General features: G+C 48.6%; 9 protein-coding genes across 9 annotated transcripts; 6 read left to right on the forward strand and 3 right to left on the reverse strand.

Annotated features, from left to right (window-relative positions):
• Positions 1–717: 717 nt before the first annotated feature.
• Positions 718–1563, reverse strand: M430DRAFT_97886 (hypothetical protein; the record flags this gene model as incomplete). The annotated part of the gene is made up of 2 exons (XM_024870077.1): positions 718–1271; positions 1332–1563. 2 exons carry the CDS (start codon positions 1561–1563, stop codon positions 718–720), a joined length of 786 nt encoding a protein of 261 aa, XP_024723332.1.
• Positions 1564–1693: 130 nt separating this feature from the next.
• On the forward strand, positions 1694–2634 carry M430DRAFT_40476 (hypothetical protein). Its single transcript, XM_024867398.1, has 2 exons — positions 1694–1993; positions 2070–2634. The coding sequence occupies exons 1-2, from the start codon at positions 1822–1824 to the stop codon at positions 2261–2263; spliced, it is 366 nt and encodes a 121-aa protein (XP_024723333.1). The 5' UTR covers positions 1694–1821; the 3' UTR covers positions 2264–2634.
• Positions 2221–4503, reverse strand: M430DRAFT_136065 (hypothetical protein). Its single transcript, XM_024862441.1, has 2 exons — positions 4081–4503; positions 2221–4030 (listed from the first exon to the last, which is right to left on the reverse strand). The coding sequence occupies exons 1-2, from the start codon at positions 4470–4472 to the stop codon at positions 2542–2544; spliced, it is 1881 nt and encodes a 626-aa protein (XP_024723334.1). The 5' UTR covers positions 4473–4503; the 3' UTR covers positions 2221–2541.
• A 154-nt stretch (positions 4504–4657) lies between these two features.
• M430DRAFT_17213 (hypothetical protein) lies at positions 4658–5673 on the forward strand (the record flags this gene model as incomplete). The annotated part of the gene is made up of 2 exons (XM_024863627.1): positions 4658–4962; positions 5013–5673. 2 exons carry the CDS (start codon positions 4658–4660, stop codon positions 5671–5673), a joined length of 966 nt encoding a protein of 321 aa, XP_024723335.1.
• M430DRAFT_33820 (hypothetical protein) lies at positions 5489–6910 on the reverse strand. Its single transcript, XM_024866437.1, has one exon. It carries the CDS (start codon positions 6628–6630, stop codon positions 5764–5766), a length of 867 nt encoding a protein of 288 aa, XP_024723336.1. The 5' UTR covers positions 6631–6910; the 3' UTR covers positions 5489–5763.
• A 247-nt stretch (positions 6911–7157) lies between these two features.
• Positions 7158–9092, forward strand: M430DRAFT_33821 (hypothetical protein). The gene has a single exon (XM_024866438.1). The coding sequence runs from the start codon at positions 7285–7287 to the stop codon at positions 8869–8871; it is 1587 nt and encodes a 528-aa protein (XP_024723337.1). The 5' UTR covers positions 7158–7284; the 3' UTR covers positions 8872–9092.
• A 257-nt stretch (positions 9093–9349) lies between these two features.
• Positions 9350–10828, forward strand: M430DRAFT_215685 (hypothetical protein). Its single transcript, XM_024864535.1, has 5 exons — positions 9350–9503; positions 9562–9747; positions 9866–9906; positions 9964–10239; positions 10300–10828. Exons 1-5 carry the CDS (start codon positions 9419–9421, stop codon positions 10681–10683), a joined length of 972 nt encoding a protein of 323 aa, XP_024723338.1. The 5' UTR covers positions 9350–9418; the 3' UTR covers positions 10684–10828.
• Positions 10829–11052: 224 nt separating this feature from the next.
• On the forward strand, positions 11053–12167 carry M430DRAFT_48876 (hypothetical protein; the record flags this gene model as incomplete). Its single annotated transcript, XM_024868022.1, has 2 exons — positions 11053–11232; positions 11292–12167. The coding sequence occupies 2 exons, from the start codon at positions 11053–11055 to the stop codon at positions 12165–12167; spliced, it is 1056 nt and encodes a 351-aa protein (XP_024723339.1).
• Positions 12168–13935: 1768 nt separating this feature from the next.
• M430DRAFT_40482 (hypothetical protein) lies at positions 13936–14707 on the forward strand (the record flags this gene model as incomplete). The annotated part of the gene is made up of 3 exons (XM_024867399.1): positions 13936–14075; positions 14209–14418; positions 14530–14707. 3 exons carry the CDS (start codon positions 13936–13938, stop codon positions 14705–14707), a joined length of 528 nt encoding a protein of 175 aa, XP_024723340.1.
• Positions 14708–16008: the final 1301 nt, after the last annotated feature.

Raw genomic sequence — 16008 nt, forward strand, 5'->3', positions numbered from 1 at the left:
CCTAATGCGTCTGATATGCGTTGTATATCTGTGTCCGTCTAGAAGTGCCATGAACGCGATTTGGCCTTCCATCGAAACGCAATCCGATTCCCTCGTTATTCAAGTCGGCCTTCATCTCTTCAAGTTTTCTCCTCTAAAGCTTCTGCCAACCAAAAGCCCAAGAAGCAGACAGATCAAGAGATTCTCCGAACTTCCCATATTATTGTGCTATGCATAAAGCCACGGAGTATGGCAATTGGCAGGAGAGAAAAAAAATTTCTTTCTCATGACAAGGATTTACGACATGTTAATCTTATTAGAATTGCTGGTGCTAGCCCAGAGGCTTATGACATCTATGATCTAACTCGGCTTAAACCGTTGATATTCGTCGGGTGGCGCCTCGTGTTTCCAGCCAGTTGTAATATATGTAAAGGAGATCTGTTTAATTGAGGAGGGTCTCGAATTAATAAGTAGACCCATCATTCGGAATAATGTTCCTTGTGACAGATATCCGGCTTGTGTCTTGTGTAGGAACCATCCATCCATTATCAGTTTTCGATGTTGTCAAGGACAATGCATATGATATGTTCACCTGCCTCCAATTCGTGATTATAAGGCTGGCTAAGCATTTCTATGAGATATACTCCATGTACGACTCCCCCGCGCTGTATCCACCTATCTAAACAAGTTATGACTGGCGCAGTCCCAATATATTTATACAATTCCACAATCTCAATTTTATCTTCTCCTTCCCAGGCCCTTCTTCTCCGCATTCTTCGCCTTTCGAATGGTTGTTTTTCTCCAGGCCGTCCATCGATCCCGAGGCTTGAACTCCCGCACCTTGACCTTGGCCCTCTCCGCCGCTCGCCCAATCTCCCAATTGGCCTCTCGGTACATGTATCCGGGCCTCAATTGCAAGTTTCTTCCCTCCTCGCCCTTTCTCTCCTTCTTCTTAGTCTGTTTGACGGTAACCCCAGTACTGGCGTCCCCCTCGAGCACCAAATCCGTGCGGACAGTGGTCTCTTCCACAGGAGGTAACTCCATCTTTGTAGCAACCATGCCGAGCCTCCGTCTGCGCACACTATTTCGGGGGAGAGGGAGGACTTGGTTCCGCTCGAAGACAACTCCAATGTATTGTCTCTTTGGATGCTTCTCTGGATCCTTGTAGTATTTGACGTATCCGCTGGCCGTCGCATATATCGTATGATCTCGTCCCATTGCGCAGTTTTCGCCCGGGAACCAATGGGTGCCGCGTTGGCGGAATATAATGTTGCCGGGAATCACATATTGTTCTGTTGTTTGGCAATCAGCTTCTCTCGCCCAATTTGATAGATGGAAGGAATGAAACGTACCTCCAGATTTCTTGGCACCAAGACGCTTTCCCGGGCCATCTTTCGCTTTATTGACAGCTCCTTGTTGAGCATGAGAGGCGTGTCGTACGAAGGTTAGGACAGGAGAAGCTGCTCTTATCGAGAGCTGACCAAATGCTTCATTTAGACAGCCTTGTGAGCTCCCTGCAGCAGCAGCTCGTCCGATTGATGCGAGAGATGCCCGCAATTGCGGCTGTAATCGTGGGAGCAGCATGGCTGGTTGTGTTGTTGAACCAATGTCGCGGAGTCGAAATATTTCACTTCCGGGCAAACCTGCTTAGTCATCCACTATCTTGAAGGTCTATCGAACACCTCACCACATCTCACGACGACTGTTGAATGTAGGTACACACGTCTACAGGGTTTCACAATTCAACACCTTTCCCAAATACAAGGCAGCTGGCAAGCTGCTTAAAAAACCTTCTCTTTCTTGCCCCTCGAGCAATTGATCCAATTGGACCCGAACGCCGCTATGGCACGAATACTCTCCTCCCTTCTCTACATCGCGCTCCTCCTCGTGGCGACCACAAACGCACAATTCCAGTTCTTTGAACAGATGTTTAGCCAAGGAGGACAGCATCAACGACAAGAGCCCCAGAACGTACCCAGCGATTCGAGTTGGTACCAAGAGAATTATAACAATGGTAAGACCCCCAGCTTTCTATCTCTCTCCCGTTTCTACCCCACATTCCACCAGGGAAGCAGGCTAACATGATATAGCGCACTGCGATAAATATCTCTGCCCTGATACCTTAGCATGTGTGCATTTTCCGCATCACTGCCCATGCCCGCATCCTTCCTTTGAAGAGAAGTTCGAGTTGGGGGATGGTAAGGCCATCTGTATTTCGAAGGGAGGCTTCAAAGCTGGGGAGGCGGCGAGGAAAGTAGAACTGGCTAGGAAAGGTCTGCTTTGATGGGGTTAATGTTAGAATGACGAGAAGTATATGTTATCATACCGACTAGCACGATTGGGCATTAGCGATGGGAGTTTTGGTGCACAGGAAGGCATCTTGTATTTTCTTGGGGCCATGGTACCAGGTGGATGCTGTGGTGGGATTCCAAGGTCAGGACAGCTCTGGAAGAATTTAGATTTTAACTACTGCGTCAAAATATCCGACTCATTTCTCATTCATTCGTTCCAACGCCACGCCCCTCTCTACAGCCAGGAAGAACCCGGAGCACTTTTGTTGCCTCACTTCGATTTGCCAGTGGGAATGCCGAAAAGCACCGCTGGCTTACCATCCTTTGGCGCCTTGTCGACCCTGAAAAATCCCTTTCTCTCGAGCTGGATGATGTCGCCGTCCTTCAAATCGGCTACATTAGAATCGCACAGTACATCCGTCTTCTTTGCTGATTCGGTATTGAAGAAATCCTCCCAGCTGTCTCCTTCCTCGAGCTTGTCTTTGGTGATGAGGTAGTCGAACTCCCATGCCTCAGCTGGAACAAGTTCTTGTCCGTCGGTGGACAGCCACGTGACTTTCTTCTCAGTCTTTTTCACGTCACCCTCAAGGTGAAGTTCAACCTCGATATCGGTGATGGGATTCGAACCGTTGATCTTGCGCACGATTGCATTTCCCCAGTTCATGAGAGTAATTTCTTCATCCTGTTTGAAGAGCTTGGCATCCTCTTGGTCGAGAATGAGATGATTGCTGTACGCAACCTTCTTCAGACCTACGGCAGGATTCTTTGCGTGCTTAGGCTTGTCCTCGGTATGGGGGGTCGCTGGACCGTTGATGACGTTCACTTTGACGGCATCCTTCAACTCAACAGCCGTATGCCTTGGAGCAACTGGATCAATTTCTTTCTTGTTCGTTGCCCAGAAATTCGTCCAGTCCATGTTGACAATGTTCCGACTTGGACCTTGCTTCAAGATAAACTCTCGTAAAGCCGGGATAGTCATTCCTCGCCGTCGAACACCACGGATTGTGGGCAGCCGTGGATCGTCCCATCCCCAAACTCTGCCAGTCTCAATCATTTTAGTCAGCTTTCGCTTTGACAATTCCGTGCGGATAAAGTTCATTCGAGCAAAATCCCACATGTGAACCTGGCGGAGTTTGAGAGTGTCCAAGAACCATTGATACTGGGGATTGCGGTCAGTGTACTCGGTCGTCCTAAGGGCGTGAGTGACACCTTGGAGAGAGTCCACAATAGGACAAGCAAAATCGTATGTAGGATACATCTTCCAGGTGGTGCCAGTCCGGTGATGAGGGATGTCCGTATTGCATCGATAGATAACCGGGTCACGCATAGCCTTGTTGGGATTGTCCACAGACATCTTTGCGCGGATACAATTCTTCTTTCCAGTTTCGGTTCCTTTTTTCATCTCCTCGAAGATCGCAAGGTTCTCCTCCACACTCTTGTCACGGTTCTTGCTTGCAATGCCCTTCATTCTCTCATCCCTCATTGTCTCCTGATCTGTATCATCTGCATATGCATGTCCTTCCTTAATCATTCTAATGCAATACTGATATAACGTCTCGAGGTAATCGCTCGTGTAGCTCGTTTTGTCTGGTTTGATGCCAATGAGTGCAAGATCCTCAATAATAGCGTCTTGGAATTCCTGCTTCTCCTTGGAGGGATTTGTGTCATCGAACCGTAGGAGTAATGTGCCTTTGTAAAGCTCGTGTGCGAAGTAGTCGTTTAGCAAAGCAGCTTTCAGATGCCCGATGTGCAAGTATCCACTGCTTAGAATTAGCAACTGACTTGCGGTGACTTTGGAAAGAAAACTCACGATGGCTCGGGAGGGAATCTGGTTACCACCCCCTTGTCGGTATCTTGCAAGGCCATGTTGTAGGATGCACCGGCTTTGCTCCCCGCAGCTTTCTTTGCTTTCTCGGCCTCCTCCTTGGCTTTGACCTCCTGCTGGATTTCGGGGTGGGAATCCTCAATGAAGGAAAACCATCTTGCTAGATTTGCAAGTGCTCCACGCTTCACAAATGCGTTTGCCACCTTGTTACTTCGAATTGTAACCCATAGTTTAGTATCGATGTCGCTAAGAGAGTACCCATCAACATAGGTTCGTAGAATAAGGTGCTTGTCTAAGGCAAGAAGGTGGGGCTCGATGGTTTTGAAGTCGGGTGTTTGGAGGCTTGTCGCAAGTTGCGACAAGTCCTGAGCCTTCATTGTGTTGTTGTCGTTGTGACTGCTGTTCAACTTTGAAAGAGGGACATGAAATTCATCATGGTGGGGTTTTCGTGTGTGTCACGAATGAGCAGCCGGAGCGGGTCAACATTAATCCATTAGCGCAGGAGGTTGATTTCTCGAGAAACACCAACTTTGAGACGACTGATAGGATTGTCAACGACAGGATGGCCACCCCAATACCATGCCTTGCTCAATTGAGCAGGATGTGTCTGCCAGTTGGAAGGCAGAGCATATCTCGAACACCTGTGAGACTTCTGGCTCCAACAATTCAAGTTCGATATAAATCTCGAGGTGCAAATGCTCCCCCAATCCAATCGAAGGCCGCAAAAGCCCTCAAGGCCGCGAGTTCAAACCCACAGAAGAACAAGAAGAAGGACTCGGAGAAGAAGAAGAAGCGGAAGCCAAGAACTACGTACCGACAATATGACATGAAGGATGCGGAACAGTTCGCATTATGCGATGCGATCCGGTGTGTAATTTCTTTGTACCCTAAGGATGAGTTGTATTGACTCTGTACAGATACATCCGAGCTATCGAAGTGGGACGAAACCCAACGTCAGTCAAATATGAGATGGCTCTCAAGCTTAAATCCCTGAAAAATGGTCCCGTCATCCGCAATCGACTACGACTTCCTCATCCAGTCAAGACAGATCTTAGGATATGTGTTATTTGCCCACCTGATTCAAAGCATGCAGAAGCGGCGAAAGCAGCCGGAGCAACCTTGGTGGGAGAGGATGAAATATTTGAGGCTGTAAAGGATGGGCGTATTGAGTTCGATCGGTGCATCTGCCAGACGGACTCTCTTGCGAAGATGAATAAGGCTGGGCTGGGGAGGATCCTGGGACCTCGAGGCCTGATGCCTAGCAGCAAGATGGGCACGGTTGTCAAGGACCCGGCTCTTGTGATAAAGGATCTAGTAGGAGGTGCGGAGTATAAGGAGCGCTTAGGCGTGATCAGGATGGCCGTTGGTCAGTTGGCGTTCACACCAGAGCAGATCGCACTGAATATCAAGACTTTCCTCGACGCTGTGAAGAAGGATATGGCTCAATTAAGCGACAGGATAAACAAGGAGTTGGCGGAGGTAGTGTTGAGTTCTACGAACGCACCCGGTTTTCCTCTGAATGGGGAATTCAGAGATCTCAAATCGGACGTCCAGCCTCGGGACCTATCTACTTCATAGCATGTACGATTGTAGATATAAGACTGTATTATAATTCATTGTCTCCTGGTATAAACCGCGAACTCCAACGCTATGCTTGAACTCCCAGTGCTATCTTGATTTCAAGTCTTTCAAGACTTTGACGGCCTCTGTATCAGCATCTAGGTGTCGATAGATACTCAATATCTTGACTAGTCGCGACTTTCCGCGGTCACCCACAGCCGCGGTCTGCTTCAATGCTGTGCTAAGATCAAGAAGGATGGTGTTCCTCACCCGCTGCATGCGTGGGTCTTGAGCAGCAATGAAGGGATGGTCTTTCCCAATGCTGTTTAACAAGTGCTCAACCTGGCGATAGTCGACCACAAGTCGCTCTAGCTTTCTCGTGCTGGTTCCACCGATGTCATCAGCCGTGGGGTTCTCCTCTTCGTCTTCCTCGGCCTCGCTATCACTCCAGGAATCCTCATCATCAAGGCCATTGGTGCTACGACCAAGAGAAGAGACCATCAATCTGTCCTCCAGCTCCTCCAATCTCGCATCTACTTCCAAGAGCTTCCTTCCAAGGGCAATCTCCCTACTGATAATCTTCTTCTCCGCAAGTAAACCCTCGACCTCAAGCTTCCTCTCCCTCACCTTTCCCCTGACATCCTCAACGCCTCTCTTGAAGCCCAGCAGTCCCACCCGAACATCCTCTACTCTCTCCTCGCCCCCCTTCAAGTCGGACCCTAGACTCAGGAATTGCTCGTAATTGGTGTTGACGAGATCCAGCAGCTCTTTTGACAAGGCTTGCGAGCGTTCTCTCAGATCAGAGCGGAGGTCTTCCAGCGTTTGATGCCGGTCTGATAATGTGGAGAGATATGTCGGTGCGTCAAAATCCGGGGAGAGAAAATCACTCCGCGGGAGGGCTTCGGGGTAGGGGAGGTTGTCTTCATCATCCGAGGAGACACTTCCCGAGTCTCCGCCAAAATAGAGCTTGCTCATGTTCGGGAAGCCGGCCCTGCCCTTTCGTTCACACTCGTCCACGCACGATGCTTTCACGCAATGGGCTTCCCTTGGCCGGCGAGGGGTGAGACTGTGCTGAGTATCTACCTACGACCGGTAGATAGGGAGGTAGGTATCTTATGAGAAGGTATATATCACGTGCCTCCTGAGGGGTGCATTACTGCCGAGGATGCTTGAAACTTTAACAGCCAAGAACCAAAGTATGACTCTGTAGTAGCGTGATGCTGCACGGAGGAGCAATGAATGTGGTATCGACTCGTCTTTGCAACTCCACTCGGCCGTGGAGACAGGCGCGCACACCCGAGACGTGTATTGGCTGCTGGATGGATGAGTAAGCCGAAAATCGTGTGATGTCTGAGGAAGCAAGAGTCGGTAAGGATGTTTACCTAATTCTTCAGCAGTGAGTTCCGATTCTCGCAGCCGCTAACCCCACTCCTCTAGGTTAGCGTTTTTCTCAATAATCTTATCAGATCATCAGATCCTGATCTCCATCCTCCCTCCCTCCTCGCCTTTCTACAGCCAGTCTGCTGCTTGAACGGCGATTGCCAATCCAACCCAATCACCTTCGTGTCTACGACACTTTTATTTGCTTTATCAACCCTCATTGATCGCTGCAGTTGGGCCTTCAACAAGATGGCCTCACCTGCAGTGTCAACCCCGTCATCTGCCGGGTCCCCCGCGGCACTTGCCCCGGCCCCTCCGGTTCTTGCTATCCAGTCTGCCAACATTCCAAATATGGGTGCTGCTGCTACTTTGGCACCGGGTCCTCCAAGGCCTACGATCGTAACGCGAAAAGAATGGATCATCCCGCCCCGCCCCAAGCCGGGGCGCAAGCCAGCAACAGACACTCCACCTACGAAACGGAAAGCTCAAAACCGCGCGGCACAGAGAGCTTTTAGAGAGAGACGAGCCGCGAGGGTTGGGGAGTTGGAGGAACAACTTGAGGAGGCAAAGGAGGAGCATCACAGGCGCGAAACCGAATTGAGAGATAAGATCAAAAGGCTAGAGGCGGATGTCCTACGCTTCAGCGGCGAATTGCAGTCGTGGAGACTACGATGTGATACTTTGGACCGTATCGCAGAATACGAGAGGAAGGAGAAGGAAGCTGCTCTTGCGGAATTGTCGTATATTCGGAATGGTGCCCTTACAACAGGGACGGATGCCGTACCCCTCCCTCCAAGACGAGGTCGGCAACAAGAGTCAAGAGCACCTGCTGCACCCGCAACACCGACAACACCGCAATATTCCTCATATGATGCCAACCCCGCCAAAGCAGAGGAACTTCATGGTTGTGGTGATTGCACATCTACAGGTAACTGTGCGTGTGTTGAGCGGGCTATGACTATCTCTACATCTGGATGCGGGAAATGTTCAGTTGATACGCACTGCGTGTGCTTGGAGGAGACCATCAACGGTTCTGCTGACATGCCTATTACCGTGGACCTCAAGAGAGCACGCTCGCCTCCGATAGAAGAGTATTCCGAGAAGCGTCAACGCCAATCAGACCCTTCTACGCCACTTGAGGTTGATTTCACTGCACAATTCTCCTCGAAGCCTGTCCACGAGATCCAATCTTCTCCTCAGGCTGCTCCCATGCCTACACGACCACCAGGTGAGCCGTGCGGGTTCTGTGAGGAGGGCACATATTGTATGTGTGCTGAGGCTGCTATGGCGGCCAATGCTGAATCCGAACGGGAGCACCAGAATCGTCTTGCACCTCTGTTGAACGAGGTAACCCCGCCTCCCTCGGACACAGATGTTGATGGCACAAACAAGTTACCGCCAATGCATCCCACTCAGATGCACCAACCTGTTGCATCAGACTCCTGTGTCAACGGACCAGGAACATGTCAGCAATGTCAAAATGATCCCAAATCGGGATTATTCTGTCGCTCACTTGCCGCTTTGCGTGCATCCGCTACGCCTGGCTCCGCTCCGCCAGGAGGCTGTTGTGGTGGTAATGCTGCAGGTGGAGGATGTTGCAAGTCCCTTCAGACAGCACAACCGACTCGACCTCCACCTAGCTTGTCCTGTGCCGACACTTACAAGACTCTTTCTACCCACAAAAACTTCGATCAAGCAAGTGATGAATTGAGCACCTGGCTTGGACGCCTTCATGCGACTCCTCCTCAACACGCTGGCAGAGCGCCAATGGAGGTCGAGGCTGCAAGTGTTATGGGCGTTCTCAAGCTATTTGATCGTCGATTTGGTAGAGGATGAGCTATGTCTGTTTATGTCTGTTTATGTCCATATTCTCTTTTCTTGCAGCGTCTGAGCACCATTCGGGCGGGTTTATTACCTTTGTCTTTGCTTTTTTTGTACTGAAACAGATCTGCGGGCTGCAAGAAGTTTTTAATTCAACGACACACCGTCAAGGTGGAGGCTGATGATAGATGCGGATGTCTCATAGAGGATGGCTAGCCTCGGGGCACTACGATTGTGACTTATGGAGTTTTGGAGGCAGGTCTGACTTGAGGATTCTGATGTTCTATACTCGCTGTCTGTACATATGGAAAAGTATTGAGAAATTAAGCCTTGGGATTAATTTGTAAATAGTCAATAATCATCATAAACAGCACTCCTACCGTTGACTCATTGACAACTCCTGGACCTGCACCCGCCACTCAATGACAACCTGATTTACTTTAGAGCCGCCCTCCTAGCCTCAACCTCATCTCAAACTATTCCTCGTCTTACTCGAGCTCATTCTTTTTCCAAACTTCGAGTTCATTACCTAAGTCGGTTCTTATCAGAACTTACCTTTAGAATGGCCACAAGAACCCTAGAGACCGTATGCTCGTTTACAAGACGGAATGTGCATCTCTTTAGAGATGACGGGCGCATAATCGGCGGTTTGTCGACTCGGGTCAATTGGTTAATGAGCTACTACTGATACAATTCTTGGGACAGGTACTTTTCAGAATGGAAGCATTACTAATGACAACTTTTATTTTATGTGTTCGATCTTCCTACAATTCGATGACCCTTCCTCGCAATGGGCAATTTTCACGCTTGGAGAGAACGGACAGACAGGCAACAGAATCCAGCGATCTAACCAACAGCTCCAGGAGGGGTTCTATATTATTCTTCGCGATAGTAAGATTTGGATCAATCGTGATGGCGTTAATCAATACTCTAACCTACCTTATCTTTTGTATAGATGGTAGCTCCATCAACGTCAATTATACCGAGACTGGCTCAGTAAGACGCGTAGAGTCGGGCGGCACGGTGAGCACCAGCAGGCTATCGAACCAGGTTCGTTCTTATACCACTCCAAGGGAGTTCATAATTTAGGTATCTGACATAGTACAGGAAAAGCACTTTCGAGATTCGCTGAGAGAGCGTGACGAAGGCTGCGTCATTACGGGATACAAAATGGTTGAATTTACAGGACTTCACGCGGCACATATCTTTCCTGTTGCAAGGCAAGCCATGTGGAACTCGAATAGCTATACTACATGGATCTCGGATACCTCACCGGCGACCGCGATCTCTAGCAACAAAATCTATTCGCCGCAGAATGGCTTGTTGCTTCAGGCATCTATTCACGGCCTGTTTGACACATACAGAGTGGCCATAAACCCACATGTTAGAAACCATCTAACGCCCGCTACTCTTCTTGCTCGAGTAAATTCTAACAATACCTAGGACAACTACAAAGTGACGTGCTTTATAAGGGACGAAACAATGCTCAACCTTGATGGCAGGTTTCTCGCCAACAGTGCAACCCATCCCAGCAACTCTAATCATCGCATCAGCGATGAAGCCCTGCTCTGGCACTTCGAACAAGCTGTCCTCAAGAATGTGCGAGCAGCAGGCGAACAATGGCCGGATTGGGAATATGACCTCGGAGAACGTGGGGACATCATCACTGAGATTTCCCAGGGCCCGAACCCAGAGGAGCGCATGGAGCTTGAGCTGTTTACACGGCTCGCATCCCACGAGGTTAGCATCGCAAGCTGTTTTCTGTACCCTGCTAACCGTCTCATCAACTACTTGGTAATAGTAATTTCTTGTTTCTTGTTCTACTAGATACCCTATATGTATTTGCTGTAGAGTAGTCGTCAGGGATAGGCGCGAGTCGAGAGAGGGAGGTAGAGAGTGTATCGAATTCGCGAGAGGTTGTCAAAAAAGAAGTTTCTGTCATGAATTCTTATTAACAACCCCTACACCCGCCATCCAACGAACTGAACTCGTGAAGGGTTGCATATGACTTCAAGTAAGGTAAGGCACGTTAAGGCAGGCATAAAGATTAGTGCCTGAGGCTGCACGAAGCTACCCCTGGTACCTTACCTTAAGATACCAACAGCTCGCACCGCCCCTTAAAAGTCTACATGTGAGTATCTCCCTTGCTCTGCTCTTAACAGTTCTCGACTTCCCTACCTCCCTGGGCTCTCAGCCATGTTCTCTATTACACGCTGGCTATCTAGCTGGCCGCTGTGGCCGCTGTTGCTGCGCTGGCCGTCAGGTCTGCTTTCTCTCATTCGCAATGCAACCCTCCCTAGCTTCCATTTCCTAAAATGGGAGAGCAGCAAAGAGCAGGACGTTGAGAACAGTGCATCTGTGTCTACCGAAACAGAAGTAAGCCTTCTTTTTCTATATTGTGTCTTATTCACTAATGAATTGGCGATTGTGTGCAGAAGGATCTAGCCATCAACCCTCAAGACACTTCTCCACTCGGAGATATCGAACAAAATATCATTGTATCAAAGGGAGAGCTTATAGCCGGCGGATCAACAGGACTTATCGAGCTCATGCCATCCGGCTATGTGGCCAAATCGCCATGGACCGGACGCGAAGCCGCTCTGTGTCGTCGTGAGTTGACACTCGAGAGCCAGATATATGAGATACTAGGCCCTCATCCCCGCTTAGTAAAGATCATTTCATGGGATCCTACAGAGTGCGTTCTTGTTATGGAATACATGCCGAACGGATGCCTCAAGGATTACCTTCTTGCTCATAACGACATATCAACGACACAGCGGCTACGGTGGGCACAAGAGGCGGCAGAAGGACTTCAATTGCTACATTCCAAAGAAGTGGTTCACTGCGACCTAGGGCCTAAGAACTTCTTATTAGACGCAGATCTAAGCCTCAAGATCGCTGATTTTAGTGGTTCCTCTCTCAAAGGCTCTCGAACTCAAGCCTGCGCGTCGTCGAGATTTCTAACGCCTGCCTTCGACTATCGTGTTCCGCAAACTCCGCCAACTGTTCAATACGATTTATACGCGCTAGGCTCTACAATTTATAATATCATGACTAACAAGGCGCCTTATGAAGAAATGGAAAGTAAGGAAGTTCGGAAACTCTACGAGTCTCGAGAATTCCCTGATGTCAGTGGAACATTATGTGGAGAGATAATCCAACGCTGCTGGCATTGCGAATTTGAATCTGCTCAAGAGGTTTACGACCTTATTCGAGGTGTAGAAGTAGAGCAATCCTGTAAGTTTGGATTCCTAAAACTTTGGAATGTATTTGAATGCCACTCGCTTTTGGGTTTTAGGGCGTCATTATGAGATATTGATAAGGGTTTCAGGACTGGGAGTCCACGGTCTAGAGTCACTGTCCCTAAAGCTCTTGCTGCCTTTGTCACAGTCCCTCTGCCGGGGTTTCGAGGCGCCAGTTACGTTCGGGCTTTACCTTTGGAATATCGCTTGGAGATGCTAACCAGGAGTTTCAAGCATGGGATGCCATAGTTCGAAGAAGCGCAGGACTAGTGATCGCGTCGTCAGAGCATAGCAATACGGATTTTCAAAAACAGTGATGGAGACCTAGCGGCAGGAAGGGGCATTCGATGCTACGCTTGCATTTACTTGACGCTCTGCGACGAGCTGACGCCCAAGGGGATCTTGCCCGGAGACCGGAGCCGAGGAGGACCATCAGGCGTGGCTCTCCTGGGTAGAATTAGAAATCTTGACATGGTTTGTTTTGTCTTTCCACTGAGAAAGGCTTAGATGGGCCGACCTCCTCGTGTTCAGGTCGAAGCAAAATACGCCGCGATACTTGAACATGGAATTTCTATAGTATTAGTATGCGACATGAATGTCGAAGTAAGGTAAGGTATGTAGGAAGGGTAATTCAGCCATGGTATTATAGTATAAGGAAGACAAGGTCGTAAATCTAGTCCTTTCGTATTGTAGGAGTGTTTTCCACATTTGTTATTCAGGCGCGTTACTTCTATTAAAATACCAAGTACCTTAAATTTACTCTTTTGAGTATTAAGCTACGGATACTTTTCTACCAACTAAATTCCTTGTGATAGTAAATGAAGATGATGTTTCTGGAGTAACCCCCAAGAAAGCCGTCGACTCGGAGTGGAGGCGACGAGGACGACCCCTAAGGTACTGGTTCTCCGCCACGTCCACCCGTCGTATACGGGGCCGAGGAACGATGCATTATGAATGAGATGGTCTGCTCAGGGGTACAGGACGTCTTGTCTTTTTTCTGGTGAACCTATCCTTTTCCGGTCAAGATGTGTGAGACATCTTCAACAGTTTCTCGGAGAATTGTACCGCCTCCTGCAGCAGTGTGCAATTGGGTTCAAGAGTCGACAGCGCACAGAGAAGCTTATGATATGTTTGTTTGGTATTGGTTGGACAACAACAACCAGAACAGTTCAGCAATTGAGATGCCCGCACCCGACAACATCGGTGTGGTTGAGCAACAGACAAATTCATTCATTGGCCGGCCCTCCAATCAAGGGACTTTTCGCAGCAGCCGGACCACAATGATCGACGAGCAACACGAGTAATGGGTGTTGTGCACCTCAGTCGCCCCTCGTGTCCATCGTTCCCAAGCCTCGTATCTGCTCTGTCTTGCCCCTCGATCGACTTCTTCATTGCTATTAATATATCCCACATCCTCGTCGAGAGTTGCTTTCCGTACGCAAGAGACCGGCTCAGCGTTCACGAGAGAGAATCCTCCGCCATCATCAGCTCTCTCTCTCTCTCTCTCTTCCTCTCTTGGCCCTCTCGTGCACTGACTTGCCTGGACAGATACATTTGATCTTTATTTACCTTTTCTATAGTCTCACTGCTATACTTTTAGTTGAAAACTATAAATTATAAACTATAACCCACAAGGGCCCGCCGCCATCTGCTCTTCCCCTTCTTTTCTACCCATCATCTATTTCTATAATCCAGTCCAATCCAAATTTATATCTGCATAATTCCTCAGAAAGCCTGAGAGCACCCGAAACCCATTAATTTTCAATCAATCCTCAATCCTAAGATCCTCATTCGCCCCTTTCAACTCCAAAACATCCGCACTTCTCACCCATTCGAAATGCGCCTCTCGACCCTCCTAGCAGTGGTCGCAACCACCACCTCGAGCCTCGTCTTCGCTCAGACTGAATACCTCGTCCCTGTCCCTTGGCTGGTGACCAACATCAGCATCTCCAACACTCGTCACGGAACCGGCGGCTCGTAAGGCTCACTCACTCATTCTTTTTTCTTTCCCCTCCCAAATCCCGTTTACCTTTTACCTCTTACCTTTTATCTTTTTTTACCCTGCCTTACCTACCTTACCAAAGAAGCGGCTGAATTTCTCTCTCTCCAGGTGGTCGCTCAAAATCATCGATACCCCAACGACCACACCGCAGGGCTTCAACACCACATGTCGTTATTTCAGCTCCACATCCTACGAGTTCGCCATCGACGGCTACCCAGTCAATGAACCATGCGCCAATCCCAACGTGACGTTTGGGTTTTTTCCTAGCCCGCTCGGCTTCACTCTGAATGTTACTCACCTGTATGGGAATTGCGGGAGGTATGTTTAATTTTTAATTTACTTTCTCCCCCTTCCCCCTTCCCCTACCTATCCAACCATCCAACCAAACAAACACAATATTAACAATATTCCCCCCTTCCCCCAAAACAGCGCAGCTCAACCCACCCCCTGCAACGACAACGGCACCTGGACATTCAGCACCGACGACATCCGGGGTCAAGAAAACGACGTCCAGAATAACTTCGGCCAGTCCGGCTACTTCTCGCTCCCTTTCTTGAACATGTATCCTTTGCGCGCGGTCCCGAGCTCGAAATGCGAGTTCTGCTAGTTTTTGGATTACTATGCGGAGCGGCGTGGGTAGGGGAGGCGTTGCGTGGGCATGTTGGCTTGGGATGAAATCCCCCCCTCGAGAGAGAGAAAAAGGGCGGGAGAAAGAAAAAGAAGGAATGGATGGATGAATAGGAGGTTCTTGCTGGAAAAGAAGAAGAAGTATTGATATGTTTTTATGTGATTGATATCCACACATTCCCCTTCTTCTCTCCATTCACGTGGTGCGGGGAACGAAAAGGTGCGCATTGCATGCATGAATTATCAACTTTGGTTCACGGCAATATCCTACTCTGGGTTCAGTTCCTCTTTTATGATATGTTATGTTATTGATATTGATATCCTGTCTGTGTGGTGTGGGGAGTGAGTGGTTCGAATATAAGGGCTTGGGATGGGATGGCGATGGGGATGCCTCATTTGATATTTCAAGAAGAACGGGATGGAGGGAGAATGGGAAATTATAATATCATGCATGCTCTATAGCTTTGATGCGAGCAAGATATTCTTCCCCATCCATACCTGATCTGATCGAAAAAAGAACCTATATTTCTCTACCGCAAAAAAAAAAACCCATCATCTTCTTTCTCTATGTCATGAAATCTATAAAAATCACATTGCTGAATCGAACCTTCTATTGTTTATTTATTTATAAGCTAAGCTACGAGTAAGTAAGGTGGTCCAGGTGGGATGTGAGATGGATGTGGATTATGACGGATTGTGACGTATTAGGGCAGTAGGGAAGGAGGGGTTTAGTGAGTGAGTGAGTGAGTGAGTGAGTGAGGGGAGTGGGAGTGGATAAGGGGAAAGAAAGGGGGGAAGAGGGGAAGGAAATCAAGATGGGGGAGCTGCTGCCGAGCTTTTTGCTAGATATATGGGGGAACCAGGGATATCATGATGGGATGCAAGACTTGACTTCCCCCCCCCAAAAAAGAACCAGCCATGAGTTATAGACAACGCAGCTCTAAGAACTGATCGTACTCACACACACTCAAAACATACAACATCAAAGCTACATCGCGAAACCCTTTTGATCAATTCCATCCTGTCCAATCTAATCATAAGAGTTGTACAGATAACCGACCTGACAGCCCGATAAAGAAGCAAACCGTCCTTTTACGCACGATCGTCATTCATTCATCTCATCTCATCTATCGCAGGAGCAAAGCAAAAAACATACATAAATCAGACAGCCTGGCCCAGAAAAACGAAGAATGTCGCTAAATGCCTTTCATCATGCATGGTATGGTATCTTTGTGTACTAGACGACGAGAAGAGAAAGAAAACAAAAATAACAATCATCCA

This window comes from Amorphotheca resinae, assembly GCF_003019875.1.
Source record: "Amorphotheca resinae ATCC 22711 unplaced genomic scaffold M430scaffold_3, whole genome shotgun sequence".
NCBI lineage: Eukaryota > Fungi > Ascomycota > Leotiomycetes > Helotiales > Amorphothecaceae > Amorphotheca > Amorphotheca resinae.

Bases quoted from the DNA above. Each gene is read 5' to 3' on its own strand.
- M430DRAFT_215685 (XM_024864535.1), top strand. From the start codon at position 9,419: ATGGCCACAAGAACCCTAGAGACCGTATGCTCGTTTACAAGACGGAAT. The intron at 9,748-9,865 runs GTAAGATTTGGA...TAAGACGCGTAG, and splicing joins CTATATTATTCTTCGCGATA to AGTCGGGCGGCACGGTGAGC. The intron at 9,907-9,963 runs GTTCGTTCTTAT...GACATAGTACAG, and splicing joins CCAGCAGGCTATCGAACCAG to GAAAAGCACTTTCGAGATTC.
- M430DRAFT_136065 (XM_024862441.1), bottom strand. From the start codon at position 4,472: ATGAAGGCTCAGGACTTGTCGCAACTTGCGACAAGCCTCCAAACACCC. The intron at 4,031-4,080 runs GTGAGTTTTCTT...AATTCTAAGCAG, and splicing joins AGATTCCCTCCCGAGCCATC to TGGATACTTGCACATCGGGC.
- M430DRAFT_33820 (XM_024866437.1), bottom strand. From the start codon at position 6,630: ATGAGCAAGCTCTATTTTGGCGGAGACTCGGGAAGTGTCTCCTCGGAT.
- M430DRAFT_33821 (XM_024866438.1), top strand. From the start codon at position 7,285: ATGGCCTCACCTGCAGTGTCAACCCCGTCATCTGCCGGGTCCCCCGCG.
- M430DRAFT_40476 (XM_024867398.1), top strand. From the start codon at position 1,822: ATGGCACGAATACTCTCCTCCCTTCTCTACATCGCGCTCCTCCTCGTG. The intron at 1,994-2,069 runs GTAAGACCCCCA...AACATGATATAG, and splicing joins CCAAGAGAATTATAACAATG to CGCACTGCGATAAATATCTC.